This window comes from Elephas maximus, chromosome 7 (genome assembly GCF_024166365.1).
Source record: "Elephas maximus indicus isolate mEleMax1 chromosome 7, mEleMax1 primary haplotype, whole genome shotgun sequence".
In the NCBI taxonomy this organism is placed as follows: domain Eukaryota; kingdom Metazoa; phylum Chordata; class Mammalia; order Proboscidea; family Elephantidae; genus Elephas; species Elephas maximus.
This window is the reverse complement of record NC_064825.1, coordinates 73125149-73147230: the sequence shown is the minus strand read 5'-3', so window position 1 is coordinate 73147230 and position 22082 is coordinate 73125149. Positions and strand designations below refer to the sequence as shown.

The window sequence follows — 22082 nt, the reverse complement described above, 5'->3', positions numbered from 1 at the left end:
TCTCTGGGGGCTCACTGCTGCCCTGAGTGCTCTGGGCAGGAAGGGGCCTGGCCACCCTCCCTTCCCCCTTGCCAGCCCCCTCCTCACCTACAGTGGGACCCTGCAGCCCAGGACTTGGTACTACAAGGACCGACCCACATTACAGGAGCAGAGATGAACAAGACACACATGAATGGACATGGCAGGACAGAGGGAGCGCTCCGAGCTGCCCAGAGAAGGTGATCTGGACCCCCAACTGCAGATGGGGGAAGGAGTCCCTTTCTGGGAGAGGAGCTGCTTCTCCTGGGCTGTCAGCCCCAGGGAGTCCTTGGCTATGCTGGAGTGCCCTTCTGGCACCCCCTGTGGGTCCTTACAACCAGCTGAGAATAGGGCCCCTGACTACCTCTTGATGCTGTAACCCCCCAGGACAAGACTCCCAAACACTGAGGCCATGCTGGCCATGGCACAGAGGAGACTAGATTGTCCCTGGGACAGACACACAGACCTGAGGGTTCAGGAGGTGAAGGTGAGGGGAGGTGCTGCTGGTAGGACTAGGGGGAGTGTGGGTGACTACCCTTAGAGCCCAGATTGCTTTTAGAGTGGGACTGGAGAACCCCAGGCTTCAGCAAGACTGCCCTTGGGAACTGCATCTCACCTCCCATGATTTGTATATAGTCTCTACCCATCACCTTTGCCTTCCTCACCCTGGCCTCCCCCTCAACTCACAAACTCATCCCACCCCTCGCCTATCTAAGCCCATAGCTGCAAGCCCAGGCTTCCTAAGGACTGCACACTCCACTGGTGGTAGACAATCTGAGTTTTACATACCAGCTCCTGGGCTGGAGGCTGCAATGGCTGGAGGCAGGAGTGTTTGGTGAGGGATGAGGCTCAGCGGGGGTCTCTGAGATGAGGTGGACAGGCCAGAACATCGGGTCAGCACCACCAGCAGCAGCTCCCTCCATGGGATCATCTGCCCCCTCAGCTTCCCCAGCTCTGGGAAGTGAGCATGTGGGAACGGAGTTGGGATAGAGCACAGGGATTGGAGAAAGGCAAGAGGATCCAGGCATCTGGGCCCCAGAGGGCAAGTTTGGGGGAGCCCAAGATACCTCCTCAGCCATAGAGACTGCCCAAGCCAAACCTGCTGGGTCCCTGAGACTCGGGGCCAGGGTAAGGTGGCTCACATGAGCAGGGCTGCCGAGGCTGGGGAAGGGCTTTGGGGTCCAGAGGAGTCCAAAAGTAATGCATGGGCTTGAGACATCTGCTGCAGCATGGGAGGAGGGCTTGTGTCCCTGGGACTAGCTGGTGTGCATGTCTGAACACAGGTGTCTGCTGTGTGTGCATGAGTGTACATGCACGCATGCGTGTGCATGCACTCTCAGCACATGGATAATACTGTGTTAATGATTAGGAGTGCAGAGGGGTCTGTGCCTGACTGGAATAAACCAGGGATCCTTGGCAGGTGGGCCTGAGGCACACCACTTGCGAAAGATCCAGGATTGGGAGGACAGAATTGAAGGGCCAAGTAGCGCCGTGATGATGTCACTCAGGCTGAGCTCTTTCTGCTGGGCTCAGAGAAGAGCTGGCGCTCCATGATGGTGATTCTTGACATCGAGATACCCAGCTCAGTGACAGTTCATCCAAAGCAGATAGGTGGGGTAGAGGCTTTCCATTGACACGTGCCTGGCTGTTCCCAAGCAGGACCCATGGTCAGGGGAGAAAGCCCTGCCCCACCTCAGGCCTCAGTTCCAGTCTCTCAGACCCCTGTCCCAGTCCAGGACATTAGCTACTTTCCGCTCAGGTTCCTATAAGAAACCCAGGAAGGGAGGGAGGGGGGACAGAAGGAAAGGGCTGGAAAGCTCCCATGGGCAGAGAAGTGGGCCTTGTGGGTACTGCTGTAGCTGGTGTAGCTGTGGGATGAAGTGGGAGCAGGATCAGGATAGGGTGGTAGTTCAGAAAGTGTGTCAGCAGGGAAGGAAGAACAAAGCATCAACTGGGGGAGGCCACCCACACTTCCAGGAAATCTGCTCACCTGGAGCCTAGCTAGCCTGTAGCCTCCTTGCATACACCTGGGTCATAAGCTAACTACTACCTAGCCCTCCCCTCCAGCCTCCCACTCACCCCAGCACTCCTTCTCAGCTCAGTGTGGTCATTCTTCTCTGGGTCATCCATTCCTTTGAAATCCCTGTGTCCACAGAATAAGTCGATGGTATTCCATGGGTAGAGGTAGACTATGGGCTTTTTATCTACGGACCAGAGCCCCGTGATCAACTTTATGTGCTATGTGCAGATTCTCATAAAACTGAGATAGTCCCATAACAAACCACTAGCCATGGAATATTAGAATATATCCCATGGTGACTAGTATTGTTGCATGGCCCCCCACCCCCTCCCTGGCCCCCAGTGAATTCACGGGAAAGTGGTTGTGCAATGGTTGGGATGTCTTGTATTGCTGCTGCAGTCCCTACATCAGAAATGGGGAGAAGACTCAGTGGGAGGTTGTTGCTGGTCTGTTGCGCTTTCATCTAAGCTGCCAGGGTGGTGGCCCCCTCTAGTCCTTTGCTCACCAGCCGCTTCCATCAGAAGGCCATCAGAAACTCCCACTTGACCATCAACCCAAACAGACAACGTGAAAGCCATAGTCACTCCAACAGGTTCCTAAAGATAAACGCTAAACTCTAGAGTGGTGGTAGAAGGTGAGTTGGTTCTGCATGCTATGGGGTAAGTAAGCTTGTTACAAAGGCTAGAGGCATCTTCTAGGAAGGACCTGGAGCTAGGCGGCCGGAATCAGAGCAGGAATTCTACTCAACTATGGAGACAGGCTCTGTTGGGGGATGAGACTCTGTGCTCCTGCCTCTGCAGGGACCCCCTGCCCAGATCCCATGCACCATTTCTGCCGTCTACACAGCTTGAAGAGAGCTGTGTGAGGACCAAATCAAAAGCCGTCTGGTGTTTTTGAGTCACACCCGCCCTGCCCCTGCCCTGCCCCACCATTGGGTCAGTAGCCTGAGTCAGTGACTCATGCTCAACTCCTGCCCACCTGAGCAGCAGCCCCTCAGGCTTCTGCTAAGACAGTCCTCAGCAACCTCGTAGGCTGTGTTGTCTCTTGAGAACATCACAAGACCAACTGCATCAACCTCCTTACCCAGGCCAACCAGTGAGGCTCTTGCCTTCTGAATTTAGCTGCCCAGCATCTCCCTGGGCCTCCAGGCTCCACACCTCGAGATTGAGTATGGGGTCCTGGGTCACCCACGGAATTAAGGAAGCAGTCTGACTGAATCTGGAATCATCGCTACAGGGGTGGAGTGAAAGGTCAGATCGACATGCCTCTAAGAGGTTTCCTACCTGCTCTGTTAATTTCTAAAATTTCTTCCTGGGCCAGCGGACATGTGTCACTCTGAGTACTGTGGTGTGGAGAGTTTACGACAGATTTACAATAATTGGGAGATCCCAGCTGCGGTGGCCGTGGAATATGCTTCTTTTTTTTCTTTGGTAGTTTCTGCTTAGCCATGGCTAAGGAGTAATACATCCCAAAATTGTTCACAATGACGGGCACGGGCATGGCGATGGTCAGCACACCTGCCAGCGCACACAGCGCTCCCACCAACATGCCGGACCATGTCTGTGGATACATGTCTCCATAGCCCAGTGTTGTCATAGTGACCACGGCCCACCAGAAGCCAATGGGGATGTTCTTAAAGTGTGTGTGCTCACTGGCGCTGGGGTCATTGGGCTGGGCCCCTATCCTCTCGGCATAGTAGATCATGGTGGCGAAGATCAGGACACCCAAGGCCAGGAAGATGATAAGCAGTAGGAATTCATTGGTGCTGGCACGGAGAGTGTGGCCTAGGACACGCAGGCCCACAAAATGGCGGGTCAGCTTGAAGATACGCAGGATGCGCACGAAGCGGACAACACGCAGGAAGCCCAGGACGTCCTTGGCAGCCTTAGAGGACAGGCCACTTAGGCCCACCTCCAGGTAGAAGGGCAGGATGGCCACAAAATCAATGATGTTGAGTGAGTTCTTGATGAATTCAACCTTGTTGGGGCAGAAGACGACACGCATGAGAAACTCAAAGGTGAACCAGACCACGCAGACGCCCTCGATGTAAGTGAGGAAGGCCTCTGTCTCGGCTTCCCGGTAGTAACGTACTTGTGTGCCATTCCGGACATTCTCGATCTCCGTCTTGTTCACAATGGGGTTAAAGCGCTCATGGGTCTCCAGGCAGAAGGTGGTGATGGAGACCAGGATGAAGAAGAGGGAGGCAAAGGCCACATACTGTGGGGGAGAAACAGACAGTGTCAAAGGGGTGGCTCTTCTACCGCCCACAGCAGAGAAACATAGGGTGCCTTGGTATAGGGCCCAGCCAGAGGCCCTGCCCAGGGAAAGATGCATGCACAATACCTCCCACCACCCTAACCATGGGTCAAACTGACCACGTTGCACATCTCTCAGGGTAAGGAACCTGGGGGTTTACGGAAGAGACTGCTCTGTTTTCACTAACCCTTTTCCTCTTTCTCCTGGACACACAGTAGGCTACTTTCCCTTGGGGTTAGGTGAAGTCATGAGATGGGGTTCAGGGCAGTGGAATGCAGACAAAAGATATGTGCGCTACTTCCAGTCCAGGCCCATCAATCTTCCATGCTCTTTCTTTCCCCCGTTGCTGGCCATATGTGGAGGACCCAGCAGAGGACTCTGAACCCCTAGGGGACAGCAGAGCCATCAGAGGAAAGGAGCCTGGGTCCCTGAAAGAAAATACATCCACTAAATACCCTCCTTGATTTATTACATGAGTGGGAAATAAACTTCTATTGTGCTAAGTCACTGCGATTTGAGGGTGATGTATTGGATCAGGAGTTCCTGGGTGACATAAACAGTTAAGCTCTCGACTGTTAACTGAAGAATTAGCAGTTTAAACCCCCCAGAGGTGCCTGGGAAGAAAGGCCTCTGAGCCTTTCAAAGGTCACAGAGTGAAAAAACCCTATGGAGTGCAGTTCTACTCTGCAACACGTGGGGTCACCATGGGTTGTAATCCACTCAAAGGCAACTGGTTTGGTTTTTGGTCTTGGTGTTGCAGCACTTACCTGAATGGACTGACTAAAAAAAGTGACCTAGCCTGCTGGGGCTGAAGCCTGCAAAGAAACAAGAGGGGCTAGCAACTGGAATCACGCCCCTCAAGGCCACGTCTCCCATCTTTCTTCCTTCCTATTCCAGTCTGTCTGTTCTCTTTTCCCTGCATCTGTAGCTCGCTCATGTGGTCTCTTTTGGGTTCTAGCCTATCTAGAACTGGGGGAGATGTATATCTGCCCCAGGACTGTAGATGACTTTTTAATCTCTATCCTTCTAGAAACCCCCACTACCAACCTGGAGGCGAGTTTCCCATTCTTGAAGGTATTCAAATAGAGGCTACATGATTACTTGTTTGAGATACTGTGTTGAGGGTTCAGGCATCAGGAAGCACCATAAGCCAGGAGTCTGAGTCTAGCTTTGCGCTTCCTGCCAGACCCCAGGTAGGGTATGGGTGGGAGGGAGGAAGAAGCTGCTGGGGGGCTGAGGCTTCCCAAACATATGTGGTACCTGCTGCTCTTGGACCCCACCAGAGAGAAGGCAATGGCCAGGATAACCCAGCCTGTCCAGAACCATCTGCTCTGGCCCTGAACTCTCTGGAGAAAAGTTTAGGAGGGCCTTTCGTTTGATTTGGTCGCTCCATCTAATGACTCCCTGGGCCTTTTTAGTCCCCAGCAGACATGGGTACCTAAGGAGGTAGATTCAAGCAGCTGTCTGAGTTTTATACCCTCCTTCTCAGACTGAATTCTGTGCAAGTTCTCTCTGACAGCCTCCCATCAGGTGCCCCTGGAGCTCTAACATAACATGGCCTCCCTTGGCACTGACCTGGGCAGATGGAACTCTGACCAGCTGGCCCTCCCCCAGGGGCCCAGGGGATCTACCTCCATGTTCCCACCAATCCCCACTCCTCTGGACTCCCCTTCTCTCTGCCTGACCAAGACAGCCCATGGCCAGAGCAGGGCCCTCTCCCAGGAGGCAGCCCAGGGCTATAGTCTGGAGTGGGCAGCATTTTCGTTTTCTGGAGCTGCCTTCATAGATAACTTTGAGAAGTGCCAAGGTTCTACCTTGTAGCAGCAGCAAAAAGCAGCCATGCTGCCTCTAGCAATTGGTATCATTTGCATTGACTCAGGGAGGCGGGGGCCTGAAAGTACCATGACAATCCTTGGGGTTGCCCATGGCCACAGGCCTGCACCCAAACTGGGAGGGATCACAATAGCTAAAAGGTGGAATCAACCCAAGTGTCCATAAACAGATGAATGGATAAGCAAAATGAGGTATACACATACAGGGGAATATTATCCAGCCATAAAGAGAAATGGAAGTTCTGAAACACCTACCACATGGATGAACCTTGAAAACATTATGCTAAATGAAGTAAGTCAGACACACAATGACATTATTGGATGATCCCACTTACATGAAATACCTAGAATAGGCAAATGTATAGAGACAGAAAGTAGATTAGTGGTTACCAGGGACTTGAGAGAGGGGAGAATAGGGAGTCATTGCTTAATAACTGTTTGGGGTGATGAAAAAGTTTTCGAAATAGTGATGATTGCACAATATCGTGAATATAATTAATACAACTGAATTCTTAAAATGGTTTAAATGGCAACTTTTATGTTACATAGATTTTACCATAATATTTAAAAAAAAAAAAAAAAAGCAAGGACCACTGCACCCCAGGGCTCCTGGTCCTGGCCAATGGCAGGAGATGGGAGGCACCTTCCCTCCTCACTGCCCATCAGCCAAGGCATCCCCTCCCAAGCCTCTCCCACACCCAACCTCCTCTGTGCCCTCTGCTCATCTGTGACTCTCACAGGGCCAGTGCCACCAAGGCTCACAGGTTTCTCGGCCCCATCTCTGCCACCAGTCCTCCTTCCACACAGCTAAGGAGAGCAGTCCGTCTGACCCCAGCCCTGCCGTGCCACATGGCCATGCTGCCCACAGAGAAAAGCCCAAGCCCCTCAACCTGGAGCATAAGGCTCCCCATGCCCTGGCCTCATTTGACTTCCCAGGATCCTCTCCCTCCACCCCTCCCCCCACATTCTTGCCACACGCAACTCTGCCATTTCTGACCACAAAGCATCTCCTCTTTCTCCATGTCTTGGCACCTGCTGTTCCCTCCATGAGAAAGTGTTCCTTCCCGTCTCCAGCTGGCAAAACTCCATTCATCCTTCCATGTCACACTAAGTCCCCCTTCTCTTGGGACACCTTCTTCAGGTGAGATCCCCCCCAGCATCTGTGGCCCTGAGGGGGCAGTAAATATTCCCCAAAATAGTCTAAATTCACCCCCAGGGAGGTAATAAGCCTGTCTCCAGTTCTGGCTCTGTAGTGCTTGGGGAGGCTTATGGGAACAGCCCAGGCAGGGCACTGATGTCCCAGGAGCCTTCTAACTCCCAGATGCCCCACAGGCCCTCAGAGCTCTCATCTCATTTGCCCCTTTCACAGTACAAATACTGATGGGAAACCGGGACCCAGAAAGAGGTCAGGCCTGCCCTGGGTAACATCCTTGTAATGCTCATAGCGACGCTACAGGACAGAGTAGAACTGCCCCATAGGGTTTCCAAGGAACAGCTGGTGGATTTGAACTGCCGACCTTTTGGTTAGCAGCTATAGCTCTTAACCACTGTGCCACCAGGGCTCCCTTTGTAACACTAGGGTGGGAAAAACCTCGATTCTCAGGGGATCAATGGACAGCCTGCCCAGATTCTTTTTCCTTTGGGTCCAGCCCCCAAGGAGTGGGGATGGTGGGTGGGCAGGAGAATCTATGTCTAGAGCCAGACACTAATACTTTTTCCTCAGGAAGGGTAGAAGATGGGCCTCCTGCCCAGACTAGGCTCCCTGGGACCTTCTGGCCTCTGCTCCAAGGCAACCTGGTCTGTCCTCTGTCACAGGCAGAGCCCCAGCCACATCTGGGTCCAGGTGAACCCTTAGGAGGGCTGTGGAGGAAGGTGCCCCTGGCCTGCTTAGCCGCCCCCACCACCCCACTCTCCTAAGCCTAGAAACTAGCAGGTTAGCCACAGGGTACAGCCGAACAAGAGCTCACACTGAGCTGAACCCTCAACTTCCTTCTGTCCAACCTCCAGGGCTAGCTCAGTGCATGAAGGAGAGGGGAAGATGCTGCCAAAGCTTGAGGACCTACTATGTACCTTTAATGCTCGCACCAGTCTGGTGAGATAAGTGATCATATCCCCCATTGTGATCACTGGCTTACCCAAGGAGGAAGGGTAAGCCAAGGTCTTAAAGGTGGTCATGGAGCTGAGACTTGGACTGAAATTGATCTAACTCCAGAATCTAAGATCTACCACCAGAGTCATCAAAGCTACTGGGTTCACTGGGTATCTGGCCCCTGACTGTGTCTGAAGAGTTCCATCTTGGAGCCTGGGACTGAGGGACAGAGACACTGCCTCCGCCTTGCCCAGGGAATCAATGCTAACAATATCCCTGGGTGGCCTGGCCCACATCATCACCTGGCCCACCTTCTTGCCCACATGGAGAGGGCAGGTTGGGAAAGGAACTCAACTTGTTCAAGGAGGGAATGCACATGAGGATGGGGAGTTCCTGGGATCTGCTGGCTGGCAGGAAGGGCCCCTCGCCTTGGAAGCAGCCTGCACAGCAACCCTGGACTGTCACTTGGGACTGTAGGGGTCTCAGGCAAGGGCAAAGGGCTGTGCCCAACGTGGGCTATCTGCCTCTCCAACACCCAGTCACCCAGCAGACACGGGACAGTCACCCACAGACCATAGACACACACAATTACCCACAGTACCACCTCGCCCAGTGCCTAAGCGCATGCATCGTGTTTGTGAAGGGCGTGCACATTACAACAATGTCCCTACATACACATGCGTATAGAACACAAGGAGCCCACCAGAGCTCACTGAAACATCACTGCGCATCATCAACACCCAGGTGCTGTACCACAACACACACACACCCAAGCACACACCAACAGTGCTTGTGCATACACACTCAGAGCACACAAATGATGCCACAGTGGTAACCACACGGCACACACTTGATGACTGCATAGAGATCCCAAGCATTGACCCCCCTGCCTGCCTTGGCAGCCCCCTTATATACCCATCTGTCCCCCCCGCCCCGTGTAGTAGTTGACTCAGTGTCTATCTCTTCCACAGGCTGGGCAGCTCCAGCCCATCAGCCTTGCTTCTGCCTCCTCAGCCTCTCCTGATGCCCACAGCCTGCCTGCCTGCCTGCTTGCTTGGACAATGCCAGCTTCTGGATTTCCCGTCTATAAACCCTGCCCATCATCCATGGGCTCCCTGATTTCCTGTCACCTACCAGATCACGTCGCCTTTCTCCACCCCACCCCTGCAGCAGCCAAGCCCCTCCACATGCAGGATCCACGCCAGCTCTGAGGCCAGCCCCTTCCCAGCTCCCAGGCTGATTGGAGGCACAAAGGGAGCCTCGCCACCCAGCCTGGCCACCTCAACAGCCACCCTGTGAAATCTGAAGACAATGCAGGCGAGACCTCCTAACCATGCAGCGTAAGCCCAAGATGGTAGTTTCTGGCTTTTTCTTTTTTTTTTTCCAGAACCAAATCACAAATCGTGAGAGACCTACCAATTGTGTTCTAGAAAGTGGTAGCCATGGCAACGGAGCAAGGCATCCCATTCCCATGACAACCAGGGTGGTGAGGCTGTTGGCTGTAAAGTCAGACAAACCTACTAACGATCTGTTGACTTAAGAAGATGTTTTATAAATCACCAAGATATTTTTTATCATAACTCCACCCCTGAAGCCATAAATCAGAAAGGCAATTTACTATCTATTAAAATGACCAATATGTGCTATGACTTTCATTTATCAATTATGTATACCACAGTCATCTTCAGAAAATTGTGCTTGTGTTTCAGAACTGTGCAGGGGTTCGCTGTGGGGAATCTGTATTCTTGCAGTCTGGCGTTTCAAGAACAGGCGATGGTTGTAACATGGTGCATGGACCAACACTCTGATCTGGCCAAGCACTCGCTGTGTGACCTTGGCAGGTCGCTTCCCCTCTCTGGGCCTCACTTTCATCATTGGTATAGTGAGGGTTGGACTTAGTCCCTTCTGCCAGGATTCTGAGACAGTGCAGGGCCACAGGCAGTGGGGGCATATGATGGCTAATCAGGGGAGCCCTGGCTGGTGTCCAGGCCCCAGGCCCCCAGAGGCTTCAGGTCAGTTTTTCTGCCTAATTAAATCTGCCCAGCGGGGGTGTACAGCATTTGACTAAATCCATGCGGAGTCAGTGATGCAGAGCAGGCAGGATGGCCAATTGGCCTAAATAAATTGCCAGTTGAGTTGGGTTTAGAAACTGAATTAGACTCGTCTGGACTTCCTCGGACTGGGCGTGCCCACAGCATGCTGAGCTGGCTGAGGGATTTGAGAGCCGGTCGGGGTGAAGGGGTGCTGCTCGGAATCCAGTCCCTTTTTGGTCCACTAATAAAAGCCTCCACCACCACCAACCTTAAGAGGCTTGGCTCCTGAGCACTCAGTGGACTCCAGTTCCTTCTCACTTGACACCCAGCTCAGGGTGCAGTGGGTGGGAAGAGCTCCCCATGGTGGAGCTCTGAGGGAGTATGTGCAGAGAACATGGCTGTGTGGGTGCATGTTTGGGAAAGTCTGTGTGCTGGGAGGGACTGGAAGCCTGCATGTACCTGTGGAGTAGGTGTGTACATGGGGAAGGCATGCCATTTTTTTATTTGACATAACTCTGAGCATGACCATAAGGTTTATGTAAGTGGCTGCTGTGTGTAATGTATTTAATTCATGTAGGTGATAGAAGTGTGTGTGTGTGTGTCTGTGTGTGTATAGACATATGTATGGGGGTAGTGTGAGTGTGTGTATATGCATGGGGCCGGGTGTGTGTGTGTATGGGGATATGTATGAGGGGTGATATGTGTGAGCACATGTATGGGGGGTGTGTGTGTATGGAGAATGTATGAGGTGGTGTGTATATGTGTATATAGGTATGGAGTGGTGTGTGTATAGGGAGATGTGTATGAGGGTGGTGTGTGTATGTGTGTATAGGGATATGTATGGGAGGTGGTGTGTGTGTGATGTGTGTGGGACATATATATGGGGTGTATTGTGTGTGTGTGTGTGTATATATATGTATGGAGTGGTGTGTGTGTATGAAAAATATGATGGAGTGCTGTGTGTATATAGTTATGTTTTTTATGGGGGATAGTGTGTGTGTGTGTGTGAGTGTTGTGTGTATATATGTATGGGGTGGTGTGTGTATGTACACGCACGTGAGTCATCTCCCAGAGAAATCAGGGTCTGGCTGGGCACTCTGGATATATGTTCTCTGAGTAGAGATAGCCCGGAGCTCTGACCCTTTCCTGTGACTAGGGATGGTCAATCGCAGTGCCTAGGGATGGTCAATCACAGTGCCTAGGGGTGTTCTTTCTCTGACAGGGAGAAAGAGAATTGGCAGGATGAGTGGGAAGAGGCCACTGAGGCCTGTGGGAGGCAGGGCTATGCCCAGGGTCATCTCAGAACCCCTTCCTTCCACCACACTGACCCTCTGGATCCCAGGACCCAGCCTGGGGGAGGGGGTGTGGGGAAGTCAGGGCCAGAAAGAGCTGTGACCGTGAGCCCCCAGGGAGCTTAGACTCTCAGACAGAGAGACAACAACCCACCTAAGTTTATTATCAGGGCTTCGAACTGATTCTTCCCAGTTCAGTCATGGCCAAGGAAGCAAAACTGGAGCAGATATGAATTTTTTAAATTTGGGTGAACCAAAACCATAACCAGGACAGGAAAAATTACAGGTTGAAGCTCTGCTAGAAAGATAATCTCCCTCTTAGAACACAAGGGCAGCATACGGGTTTCATAGCAATCACGTCTTTTGCCTGGCAGATTTTGAGCAGTCTGAAACAGTGGTGTCCCGCTCAAAGATGGTGGCCAACTGCACCACTTTGAATGTGTGTTGCTCTTCATAGTCCTGCCAATAATCCAGTCTCATGCATCAGGCTCCTGAAAGGGCTCTCAATAGACCTCTTCCAAGTCTCCCCTTCCAGGGCTTTGACCCACAATTATTCCCATTCTAGTTACCATTCCAGATCACCCAAATTGTAAAAATTCAGGTCTGTTCCAGTTTCACTTCACTGCCCATGACTGAACCAGTTTGAAGCCTTGGTTCTCATGACCCTAGATCCGGGTCATATCCAGAAATGTCTCCCCAACAGCTGGGCTGGCCAATCCTGAACAGACACAGACGCCCATGTTTCCTTCATTTCAAGATGCACATTTTCCCCATATTTTGGAATTTAAAATATGTCACAAAATATACACATCTTTAAAGTAACATTTCTTCCCATATCCCCAAGATGTTGCTATTGAGCTAACAGCATGTCTTGGACTCGTGGAAACATGATGATTAGAAGCCCACAATACCATATCCCCAAGATGTTGCTATTGAGCTAACAGCATGTCTTGGACTCGTGGAAACATGACGATTAGAAGCCCACAATACCAGAACAGAGAGGCCCTCAGAGGTATTTGGTCCAAAAGCTGTCCCTTGCTGTATAGCAAGGGAAGAGGAAACTGCCAAGGCCACAAAGCTCTCAGAATGGGGCAGAGATGAGAGCCAGGTTCTCCTGAAACACCAGGACTAGGCTCCAGCATGGGCTTTTCATGACTGTGGCCTCTGAGCCTTTGCTTATGCAGTATCTCCCCCATCTTCCCCCTTAAAACATCTCCCAGGCCTCTCTGCTCTCCAGGTCTCACCCACCTTCTGGATCTGAGGTCAAAAATAGCTCGAGTCCCTCTTGTCAAAGGAGGCAGCAGTTGGAGCAGAAATGGCAGGACCTTGAAGTCAGACCAAACCTGAGTTTTAGGCCTGGCTCAGTTGGGTGACCTTAGACAAGTCATTGCCCCTTTCTGGGCCTTCGCCCCCTTATCAGTAAGGGGGAATACCATTCCCTGCCTCCCAGGGTGGTAGTGATGATTAATTGAAACAACACATAGAGAGTAAGAAGGAGGTGTTCAAAAATATTGTTTTGGTTTCCCAATATCCCACGTCTGATCCTTGGGGAGCACCCTTGCCCTGGTTCTCTCCCTCTCCCAGTGCAGCTAGGCTCTTAGGAGCAGAGGTCCTGGAATTATAGAAGCCTAGAATTTTAGTCATACAACACCTGAATTGTGAGGCGCCTCGGAGGCTGAGGCAGACATGCCTGCCTGTCACAAAACAGCACTATTGTTCTTTGGAGAGCCCCTCTCCACAATCAGCACATGCGATATGAGTGAGGCTAAGCCTGTCCTCCTGCCCAAGCCTAGCTGAGCAGCACATTGTCCTGGAGAGTACAAAGGGAGGGTGTTTCCTGGCGGAAGGGCTGCAGAGTGATCCAGTGTATGGGGTCTGAGGAGCAGTCTCTGGATTTAGCAACAAGAACTTTGGTGGGGCCAAACCCAGACCCCAGGAGGCTGAGGAGTAACCCGGAAGGGTAGAAGGGAATATGGAGAATAAGAATCCCTCCCTCGAGGAGTTTTTGAGGAACAGAGGAAGCAGGAACAGGCAGAGGACTGTGTGATGGGGAGGATGGCTGTGGACAGAATGGGCAGGGTGACTGAGTGGAGGTACAAATGCAGATTCCTTGGTCCCACATACACAGACTCTGATTCAGTATTATGGGGTGAGACCAGAAATTTACCTCTAATATGCACTCCAGGTAGCTCTTATGTCACCAGCCTGATCCTGGCATTTGGGACCCATGAGAACAGATAAGACAAAAGGCAGCTTATATGCATAACAAACATCAACTTCATACTACATTAGAATCTGGGAGGCAGGCAGCATGGCAGAAGGAAAAGAGTCCTGGACTTGGCTTCAGAGAACTAAGTGCCAATCCCAGCTCTGCCACTAACTCTATGACTTTGGCAAGAAACCTCGTAGAGGCTCATCCCCACCACCCACAAAATGGGAACCGTAATAACACATCTCAAGAAGTAAGACAACATTGAGGCACTGTGGAGGCAAAGGCCAGGTAAGCTAGGGCCTCCCCAGATTCAGGGCAAATTCTGGGGCAGGGAAGAAGACTGCCAGTTTCCTAACACACTGGTATTCCAGGAGCTGAGCCTAGGGCCCCCTCCACAAAAATCCAAGCACAGCATATTTCCCTCCACTTCCCCAAATTTAGAGAGGCATGAGGGGCATGGGAAAGGTAGTAGCAACAGCTAAAGGAAGAAATATGTTCAGTTTTAGTTTTTTTCCCATACTTTTTTCTTAAAATTTGGACCCTTGTTACCTGCTAACAAATAAGGAGCAAATGACAGCCAATGAGAGTCAAATGCACAGCCTTCATGGTCTGTGCCCAAGATTACAGCCTCCATTTGGTAAGAGACACATTCCGCCTGTGCAATGGTGACTTAATCTTCCCCACATTAACAGGGTTTCCCACAGGGCACAATCTAGGGTCTGAGAAGGAAACTGAGGCTCAGAAGGGAAAGGACACCCAAGGTCACATAGTGAGTAGGGTTTGAGCCAGAGTTTCTGGCTTTCTGCCCTAAGTCTAGTAACAAGATGGATGATAACAACAGCTTCACTGGGTTTTGTGCAGGTCTGGCTTCCTGTGTTCTACAAGTTGTTGGGTGCCATCTAGTCCATTCTAAAACTCAGTGACTCTATGTACAACACTGCATGTGATTGTGATTGTGCCATCCTCACAATCTTTGCTATGTTTGAGCCCACTGTTGCAGCCACTGTATCAAACTATCTCAATGAGGGTCTTCTTTTTCACTGACCCTCTACCTTGCCTAGGATGTTATCCTTCTCCAGAGACTGGTTCCTTCTGATAACATGTCCAAAATACATGAGACCAAGTCTTGCCATCCTCACCTCTAAGATGGATTCTGGCTGTATTTCTTCCAAGAGAGATTTGTTCATTCTTCTGGCAGTGCATGCTATATTCAACATTCTTTGCCAATGCCATAATTCGTATGCATCAATTCTTCTTCAGTCTTCCTTATTCATTATCCAGCTATTGTATGCATATCAGGTGACTGAAAATACCATGACTTGGGTCAGGTGCACCTTAGTCCTCAAAGTGATGTCTTTGCTTTTTAACACTTTAAAGAGGTCGTTTGCAGCAGATTTGCCCAATGCAATGCGTTGTTTGATTTCTTGAGTGCTGTTTCCATGGGCACTGACTGTGGATCCAAGTAAAATGGAATCCTTGACAACTTCAATCTGTTCTCTGTTTATCATGATGTTGCTTATCGGTCCAGTTGTGAGGATTTTTGTTTTATGTTGAGGTATAATCCGTACTGAAGGCTGTGGTCTTTAATCTCTACAGGAAGTGCTTCAAGTCCTCTTCACTTTCAGCAAGCAAGGTTGTATCATCTGCATATTAAAGATTGTTAATGAGTTTTCCTCCAATCCTGACGCCCCATTCTTTTTCATCTAGTCCAGTTTTTCCGATTATTTGCTCAGCATACAGATTGAATAAATATGGTGAAAGGTTATAACCCTGGCGCACACCTTTCCAGATTTTAAACCACGCAGTATCGCCTTGTTCTATCTGAATAACTGCCTCTTGGTCTACGTACAGGTTCAGCATGAACGCAATTAAGTGTTCTGGGATTCCTATTCTTTGCAATGTTATTCATAATTTGTCATGATCCACACAGTTATATGCCTTTGCATAGTCAATAAAACACATGTAAACATCTTTCTGATATTCTCTGCTTTCAGCCAGGATCCATCTGACATCAGCAATCATATCCCTCACTTCACATCCTCTTCTGAATCCGGCTTGAATTTCTGGCAGTTCCCTGTCAATGACTGCTGCAACTGTTTTTGAATAATCTTCAGCAAAATTTTACTCGTGTGTGATATTAATGATATTGCCCTATAATTTCCACATTCAGTTGGATCACCTTTCTTGGGAATAGGCATAAATATAGCTCTCTTCCAATCAGTTGGCCAGAAAGCTGTCTTCCAAATTTCTTGGCATAGACAAGTGAGCACCTCCAGCACTGCATCCGTCTGTTGAAACATCTCAATTCGTATCCTGTCAATTCCTGGAGCTTTGTTTTCTACCAATGTCTTCAGTGCAGCTTGGACTTCGTCCTTCAGTATCACTGGTTCTTGATCATATGCTACCTCCTGAAATGACTGAACGTTGACAATTTTTTTTTTTTTTTGGTATTCCTTCCATCTTCTTTTGATGCTTCCTGCATCGTTCAACATTTTGCCCATAGAATCCTTCAATATTGCAACTCAAGGCTTGAATTTTTTCTTCAGTTCCTTCAGCTTCAGCAATGCAGGGTGTGTTCCTCTGTTTTGGTTTCCTAACTCCAGGTTTTTGCACATTTCATTATAATACCTTACTTTGACTTCTTGAGCCGCCCTTTGAAATCTTCTGTTCAACTTTTACTTCATAATTTCTTCCCTTCACTTTATCTATTCTATGTTCAAGAGCAAGTTTCAGAGTCTCCTCTGACATCCATTTTGGTCTTTTCTTTCTTTCCTGTGTTTTTAATGTCTTTTTGCTTTCTTCATGTATGATGTCCTTTATGGCATCCCACAACTCCTCTGGTCTTTGATCATTAGTGTTTAGTGCAGCAAAATCTATTCTGCAGAATGTTCAGCTTAGGGGTCCGAGGTTTGGAGGTGAAGAAACTTGCTGAAGGTCACAGAGGTTCTCAGTGTTGGGTTCGATGCAACCCTACTTTGAAGCCCTATACTCAACTACCTCCCACTGGCCCCTCTGAGCAGCCAGGCAAGATGTACGTGGGCCACACAGCAAGAATCAGTGTGGCTGCTGCTGACCTGGCCACTCCAGCTTGGTCCCTACCTCAGCCAGCCGCCAGGGAAAAGTGGACCCGGGTGCCCCAGTGGAATGGGGCATGCTGTCCTGGAGTGCCTCCTACAGTCCCACGGGCCAAGAAGGCTAGTGTCAGGGCCCCAGAAGGCCCATCAGGAGTCATCATCTCACTGCCTCCTGTGGCCTGTGAGTCCCTCCTGGAGCCCAGACAGTAAACACACAAGGCAAGAGGAGTCTCTCTCACTTGCTCCCATTAACCTCATAGGCTCGAAGAAATACCAGTATTCTGCATGGGAAATTCCTCTTATAGTTCAGGGCTTAGAGCCAGTGTGTGTCTCCTAATGCATGAATCTACTTTTTTGTTAGTAAAAGGTGAGTTATGTAAAGGTAGAAACAACTCAAATGTCCATAAATAGATGAATGGGTAAACAAAATGTGGTATAGCCACACAATGGAGTATTATTCATCTATAAAGAGAAATGAAATACTGATACACACGACCACATGGATGAACCTTAACAATGTGATGCTAAATGAAATAAGCCAGACATCAAAGGACAAATATTGTATGATCCCACTTACATGAAATATCTGGAATAGGCAAATCCATCCAAACAAAAGAAGATTAATGATTACCAGGGGATGGGGGAAGGGAAACTGGGGAAAAATACTCATTTAGTATTCTTTTTTTTATGCAGTATGTTATTCTCTTTAAGTCCTTAAGCACACTTAAAGTTATAAGACTATACCCTTTTAGATAATAATATATTAAGAAAATACTTAGATAATATAGTGCTAGAAAATGAATGTTCATTTATATTTCTGTTTGATAGCCATAATATAAATTTTGAAATAATGTTGATTATTTCAAAAATTAAAAATAAATTTTAAAAAGATAAGCTATGTAACCCTTCACATTTTTCTTTTGCTCTGGCTGCCAGGAAGCTCAGCTAAATTTAGGGCTCAATTTCTAAACTAATCCTTTGCCTGGGTTTGGGGTATAACTATTTCTTGTCTTCACTATATTCTTCTTACCTTTTCTTCTATTTTCTTTGAAGCCCTGATAGTGTGGTGGTTAAGAGCTCCACTGTTAACCAAAAGTTCAGCAGTTTGAATCCACCAGGCCGTCCTTGGAAACCCTATGGGGCAGTTCTACTCTGTCCTATAGGGTCGCTATGAGTCGGAATCAGCTCCACAGCAGTGGGTTTGGTTTTTTTCTTTTTGTAAAGGTTCTGTTGTAGGTGTGCCTCAAAATTTTTTTTGAGAAAGCCACAGAATAGATTAGGAGGTGAGTAGAAAGGCACCCCACACAGGACATATAGGCCTTCTAGGGGGGCATCAGCACTCCTTTCTGCAGTAACCCTGAGGCAGATGTGTCTGTTGGTCACCTCCAGCAATGGGGAGCTCACAAGGCTGCTCATTGTCTCTAGGACAGTTCTGATAGACTTGTATTTATTTCTTGTTTAAGTCAACTTCCCTGCCCTTTTCTCTCGGCAGTCCCAGTTCTGCCCTCTGGTGTCACAGAGCATACCAGCTCCTCTTCTTCCCTGTGACAGCCCAGCCTACACCTGCAGATGAGCCTCAGGACCACCCCCTCAGCCGCCTCTGGGGGCCTGACTAATGGCTAAATGGTTGCAGGAGTACTTAGCTTTGTTAAGCATCACTGTACTCTGTTGTGAAGTAATAATGGCACCATCTATTGCATGCTCACCAGGGGCCAAGCACTTTACATGCATTATCCCATTTATCTTTAAACCTCTCTGAGGGAGATATCATTATCTCCACTTTGCAGATAAGAAAACTGAGGTTCCAAGTGGTTTGAACATTTGAAAAAAAAAAAGAAAACCCAAGAAGCTCCGAAGTGGCAGGCAGGATTTGAAACCAGGTCTGTCTGACTCCAAAGCCACTATGCTCCAGGGCTTCCTTTTATATCTCTTTCACATCCTTCCCAGGTAGTCCTGGGAGGAAGATGTTAGTGTTCCCATTGATGACAACATGCACAGTGCTCTACAGTTTACAACACATCTTCACATACTGAGTCCCATATGATCCCCTCTTTCTCACACACACACACACACACACACACACACACAGCACAGCTGCATCATCAGCAATGCAGGTCTGATTGCTCGCATTTGGCAAATGAGAAAACTGAGCCTCCAAGGTCCACAGTACGTCCACTGGGAACCCACTGGGACCCACCCCCTTGACCCCACTCCAGTGTCCACTTGTATGTTTGCACTGAATTGGAGACATAGGGCTGGAACCCTGGGGTCCTGACTCCCAACAGTTTGTGTGTGCGCGTGTGTCTGTGTGTGTGTGTGTGTGTGCATATATATGTGTGTGTTTGGGGGGAGGGGAGTAAAAAGATGGTCCTCAGAGGAACAACTCAGTGGACACAGCCCAGGTGGGAGCACAACTGGCTGCCCGTCTGCTTTCCCTCCAGCAAATATTTATGCAATGCCCTCTAGACCATCTCAGGCCTGTGCAGGGCACTGGGTACAGGGGTGAATAAAAGACCCACAGCCCCTGGTCATTAAATAACAATACAAGCAAATACATAACTATTTGAGGTGATGAGGGCTTCAAAGAGAATACACAAGACATTAGACAGGCCTTTAACAAGAAGTCTGCGTGTTAGAGTGGCTACCAGGGGGTAGTGGCAACTGTGTAGAGGTTGGAAGGATGGGTAAGACATATAGGAATATAGGGTACAAGGAAGAGCATTCTAGGCAGAGGGAACAGAGAAAATAATCTGGAGTCAGCAGTGACTCCATGATGCTAAATCTAATGGATAATTCTGTCCTCACATTACTTGACCCTCAACAGCACTTAATGCAGCTAGCTGAGCACTCCCTCCTCCTCATTACACTTTGCAGGACTGCACTGTCTCTTGATTTGCCTCCTTTGGCTGCTCCTTCTCCGTGTGCTTTGCCAACCTCTTCTCCCCAGCCTTTAACTACTGGAGTTCCCCAGGGTATATATACTCCTTGGTTCTCTTCTCTCTGGGGTCACCGTTCTCTACGCTCAATCCCTTAATGATTTGTCCAGTTTTGTCGTTTAAATACTACCTCCCATTAAAACACCATTAAACATCTTACCCCCAATGTTTATCTCAGGTTCAGCTGTTTTCCAGAACTTAGGACTCACACATCTTCACGCAGAGGTCTGAACTCCTGTATCCCACTCGTCTTCCTGCAGCCTTCTCCATTTCATGAGATAGCAACTCCATCCTTCCAGAACATACTTTCCAAAAACTTTTGAGTCATCCCTGACACCTTTTTTTCTGTCACATGTCACACTTGATCTGTAAGGAAATCCTGTTGGCCTTGCCTTCAAAATAAATCCAGAATCTGACTACTTCATTCCACTGCCACCACCCATGTCCAAGCCACCAACATTTCTCCCCTAGATTATGATAACACCCTCTTAACTGGTCTCCCAGCTTCTAATATTCCTGGTACTCTAGGACCATTCCCAACAGTAGCCAGATAATCTTTTCAAAGTGTAAACCAGGTTGTGTCATTTCTCTGCTTAAGACCCTGTATTGGCTCCTCATTTCTCTCAGAGGAAAAGCCAAAGTCCTCACAATGACCTGCAGGTCCCTACATGACTGAGTCCTTCCTTTACCCTTCCAAGCTCCTCTCCCACCACCATCCTCTCCAGCTACATTGGCCTCCTGGCTGTTCCTCACACAAGCCAGGCACCTGCCTGCCTCAGGGCTTTGTACTAGCTGTTCCCTCTGGCTAAACACCCTTCCCCAGATATCCCCATGGCTCATTCCCTCACTATCTCATGTGGTCTAATGACCACCCTATCTGAAATGTCAACCAGAACCTCCTAGTACTCTGATTTTCTTTTACTCTTCCTTTTTTTTCCATAGCACATATCTTCTAACACACTAATGTTCTCCCAGCTTCACTGAGGTATAATTTATACACAATAACATTCACCCATTTCAGGGGTCCAGTTGGATGAGTTTTGGCAGTTCTCACTATGTAATTTACTTATTTTCCATGTTTATTGTCTCTCTTTCCCCCTTTAGAACATAAGGTCCATGAGGATAGGGATGCCTGTCCATTTTGTTCATGGCTAGATACCATGCACCTAAAACAGTGCCTGGCAAGTGGTAGGTGCTCAATAAATATTTGTTGATTTGAACTCAACTTTCCCATCTGTAAAATGGGGTAAAGCAACCAGCACAGTGCTTGGCACACAGTAGGCCCTCCATAAACACAAGCCACTCTTATGAGCAAGGTCAGCTAATACCCAGAGAAAAGCAGAAGTCCCAACTCTGCCACTTCTTGGCTCTGTCACCCTGGGCTGGTCATCCACTCTGAGTTTCAGTCTCCTCACCTGTAATGTGGGCTAATTGTTCCTTTCCTGCTGGGTGGTCTTCAAACAAATACTCCCTCTGAGCCTCTGTTTCTATGTCTATAAGCCAAAGGCATTGGGCCAGAAGGTCTTCAAGGAGCCTCTCCTTTGTGACACTTAAAACAGGATTCACTTAACAAAAATCTGCACCACTACATCCCACTTCTTGAGCCCACATGCGTACCCATCGTGCAGAAAATAAAATCAACATGAGTATTACCAAAAAATGAACCAATGTAATTGTCCTTACTGCTGGGTACTGCCCAGTTATAATAACCTTTTGAAGATTGTGGTAGGGCCCCTCTCACTGGGTCCATCATGTAGAATACTCAGTTCCTGCATGGGGCTCACAATGCAGGGGGCGGGAGGCAAGCATCCAACATGCGTATATCTAACATGGGTTAGCTCATTTAACATTCCCAACAAGCCGAGGGGTGCTAATATTACCTCCATTTTACAGACGAGGTAATCGAGGCACAAAGAGACTCAGTAATTTTGCCCAAGGTCAGATAGCTGGTGAGTGGAGGGAGCGGGATTCCAGCTCAGGCAGAGCTCCGAGCTCACAATGCCTCTGCCTAAACCAGCAATTCTTAAACTTTGTTTTCCCCTAAGCAGCAGAACGTTTCTTTCAAATGGGATCTTCTCCAGACCCCAATATTTCAAACAGATCAGAGAGGAGCAGCTCTGATGGAGGCAGGGGATCTCAAGCCCCTATCCAGCCATCCCTTCTACATCACCTGGCCCCCTCATATCTCCACAGAACCCCAGGACTCCTGGTGGGAGACTTACTGATCTCACCCACCCCCATCTTACAGAAAAGAAAATGGAGACTCAATAATGAGGGTGGGGGTGACTTACCTCACAGCAGAGCTGGCACAGGGACCCAA

At 49.1% G+C, this 22082-nt stretch overlaps 1 protein-coding gene across 1 annotated transcript in view; it reads right to left on the bottom strand.

The window, feature by feature from the left end:
* KCNC1 (potassium voltage-gated channel subfamily C member 1) overlaps positions 1–22082 on the bottom strand; it is a 51952-nt gene that overhangs the window by 6090 nt on the left and 23780 nt on the right. Inside the window, exon 2 of the mRNA XM_049890587.1 lies at positions 3322–4255. Coding sequence (XP_049746544.1) covers positions 3322–4255 — 934 coding nt within the window. The remainder of the gene's footprint in view (positions 1–3321; positions 4256–22082) is intronic.